Source organism: Ctenocephalides felis, unplaced genomic scaffold (genome assembly GCF_003426905.1).
Source record: "Ctenocephalides felis isolate EL2017-DRISC unplaced genomic scaffold, ASM342690v1 CF-g0.4_SCAFFOLD_03571, whole genome shotgun sequence".
Taxonomy (NCBI): Eukaryota; Metazoa; Arthropoda; class Insecta; order Siphonaptera; family Pulicidae; genus Ctenocephalides; species Ctenocephalides felis.
The window spans coordinates 54163682-54165969 of NW_020539725.1; the positions used below are offsets into that span (position 1 = coordinate 54163682).

The window sequence follows — 2288 nt, forward strand, 5'->3', positions numbered from 1 at the left end:
AAAATCTCGAGAACGATATATAATGGCTAAGAGAGAAAGTATAATTGTATCTGTTCGTATATCTCTGTGTGATAATTCTGCATAAATATTTTAATAAAGTTTAAGGATGATAATAACATAGAAAATGAAAATTAAATTTGATTAAAACGAATACATCAAAGTTTTTTTTATATTAAATTGCTGTAGATGTTAATATATTAATATGAACATGATTTTATTTACATTCGTGCACATGTATTTTTTACTATTTATATTTATATATTCGAATACTAGTATAACCTAAAAATAATAATAAAAATTTGAATAACTTTTAAATAAACATTAATCGTCATCTAAGCAGCAGACGCATATTCAATGATTTATTCTGTTTAGACAATTTGTTGTTTGCAATTATGCGAGACCTTGAAGAACACGTTTGACAGTTATGAGTTCAAGGTTTTATTTATTCGAATTTGTCGTTTTTTCTGGGTATATCGTTTACAGTTACATTTTTCTTTAGTGCCCAATAATGGAACATATTCCTTCTGTAAGTATTTATGCTATACTACGCTTTATAATCACCTAATTTTATTAATCAATTTATTTTGTCATAATTGAACGTAGATAAATGATTCAACAATGTTAGTAAAGCTTCAAGATCGAATTGGGAAACTATTATTATCAAGACAATGGAGTGATTGTGTTTTCAAAATAAATTCTACTTACATCTATGCTCATCGAGTAATCCTTGCTTCTGCAAGTCCTGTTTTTGATGCAATGCTGTATGGATCCCTAGCTGAAGTTGATGTTATTAATATATATGATATTGATTTAGAAGCATTTAAGTGTATGTTGAGCTACATTTATACTGATAAAAGTTCTATACCTTCTATAGAAAATGCTTGTAAATTACTCTATGCTTCGATAAAGTATATGTTACATCATTTACAAGGTATTTGTAAAATCTATATAATGAAAAATCTATCAATTAGTAATGCATTGGAAATATTAGACTTTGCTATAGTCATACATGATGATTTTTTGATAAAAGCTGCAATGCAAGTAATCTGCACACATCCTAAATATGTATTTTTGGAAACAGACTATCATCCGCATCCCTTGACAATGCTTGAAATAGCAAAGCAAGAAACAATAAATATTTCGGAAATTGATTTACTTGATATAATAAACAAATGGTATTTAAACGAATGTGATATTCAAGGAATCAACATATCTATGGATAGTGTTCAAAAATACTAATTGATAGTGAAATTCTTCATAAAATCAGATTTTCATCTATGAGTATGAGTGATTACTCTAAAATACATTCTATAATTAATCATTTGCCTCATGAGACTTTGCATAAAATGACGAATAATGCTCAGTTAAGTAAAATAACATTATCACCTAGGAAAAAGTTAACATAGTATGGCATTATTGCATTTGCCGATATTTCAAGTCATATCATTAATTTTTATAATCTATAAATTTTATATTTTTTTTATGCAAGGTTGAGTTTATACTTTCATATTCATAACTACTCCCACGCGTGTATTTATTTTTTCCTGATTTTTTTAAATCCAAACATTTTCAAAAAAAAAAATCCAAAAAATTACAATTTTTTCTTGTAACTAAAAATACACGTGATGTTTGGTGGGGGAGGAGGGTTAATTTTTAATATCACCACGTATCACCAAGTGGGAGAGAAGTTTGAAAATCCTTTAAAAAATTGAGCACGTGATTAATGGCGTCCCCTTGCGACTATTCTACTTCCAAAGTCTACCAAATCAACTCATCAAAATTCAGAGAAAAATTCATTTCTACTATCTCAGAGATTTTACTAAGGAGTAAAGGTAGTAAATTTCCATTTACTCCAGGTGTCTTCGTGGACTGTTGTGGAACCAAAGACGACCGCGTCGTGTGCGGCCTGCATAGCACCTGCCTATTATTATGGGTTCCATATTAGTCCTGGCACAATACAATTGCAAGTGTATATCTCAAGAAAGCTTTTATGCTTCAATGAACTCGGAATGATGTGATATGATTATTAACAATATTTAATTTCGTAATAAACCATTATCGATCGGTAGGCCATGGACAATTGTGAATGAAGAACGATCGATCGCCTTGATGATATTTGTATATCGTTGTTTGTACGTGCGTTTGAAATAAAAGTGTTGTCTAGAATTTGCAGCACGACTTTCTTTTCATATGACTGGTATTTTAGAAATCGGAAATTTTCGATTGTAACGCATTTTATTTCATTTGAGTCATGGAAAAACAATATGTTGGTAATATAAAATGTATAA

The 2288-nt window shown here is 29.1% G+C and overlaps 1 protein-coding gene across 1 annotated transcript; it reads left to right on the forward strand.

Moving 5' to 3' along the window:
• Nucleotides 1-338: 338 nt before the first annotated feature.
• Nucleotides 339-1239, forward strand: LOC113386278 (TD and POZ domain-containing protein 2-like). Its single transcript, XM_026624069.1, has 2 exons — nt 339-526; nt 604-1239. Exons 1-2 carry the CDS (start codon nt 509-511, stop codon nt 1237-1239), a joined length of 654 nt encoding a protein of 217 aa, XP_026479854.1. The 5' UTR covers nt 339-508.
• The last annotated feature ends 1049 nt before the right edge of the window (nt 1240-2288 follow it).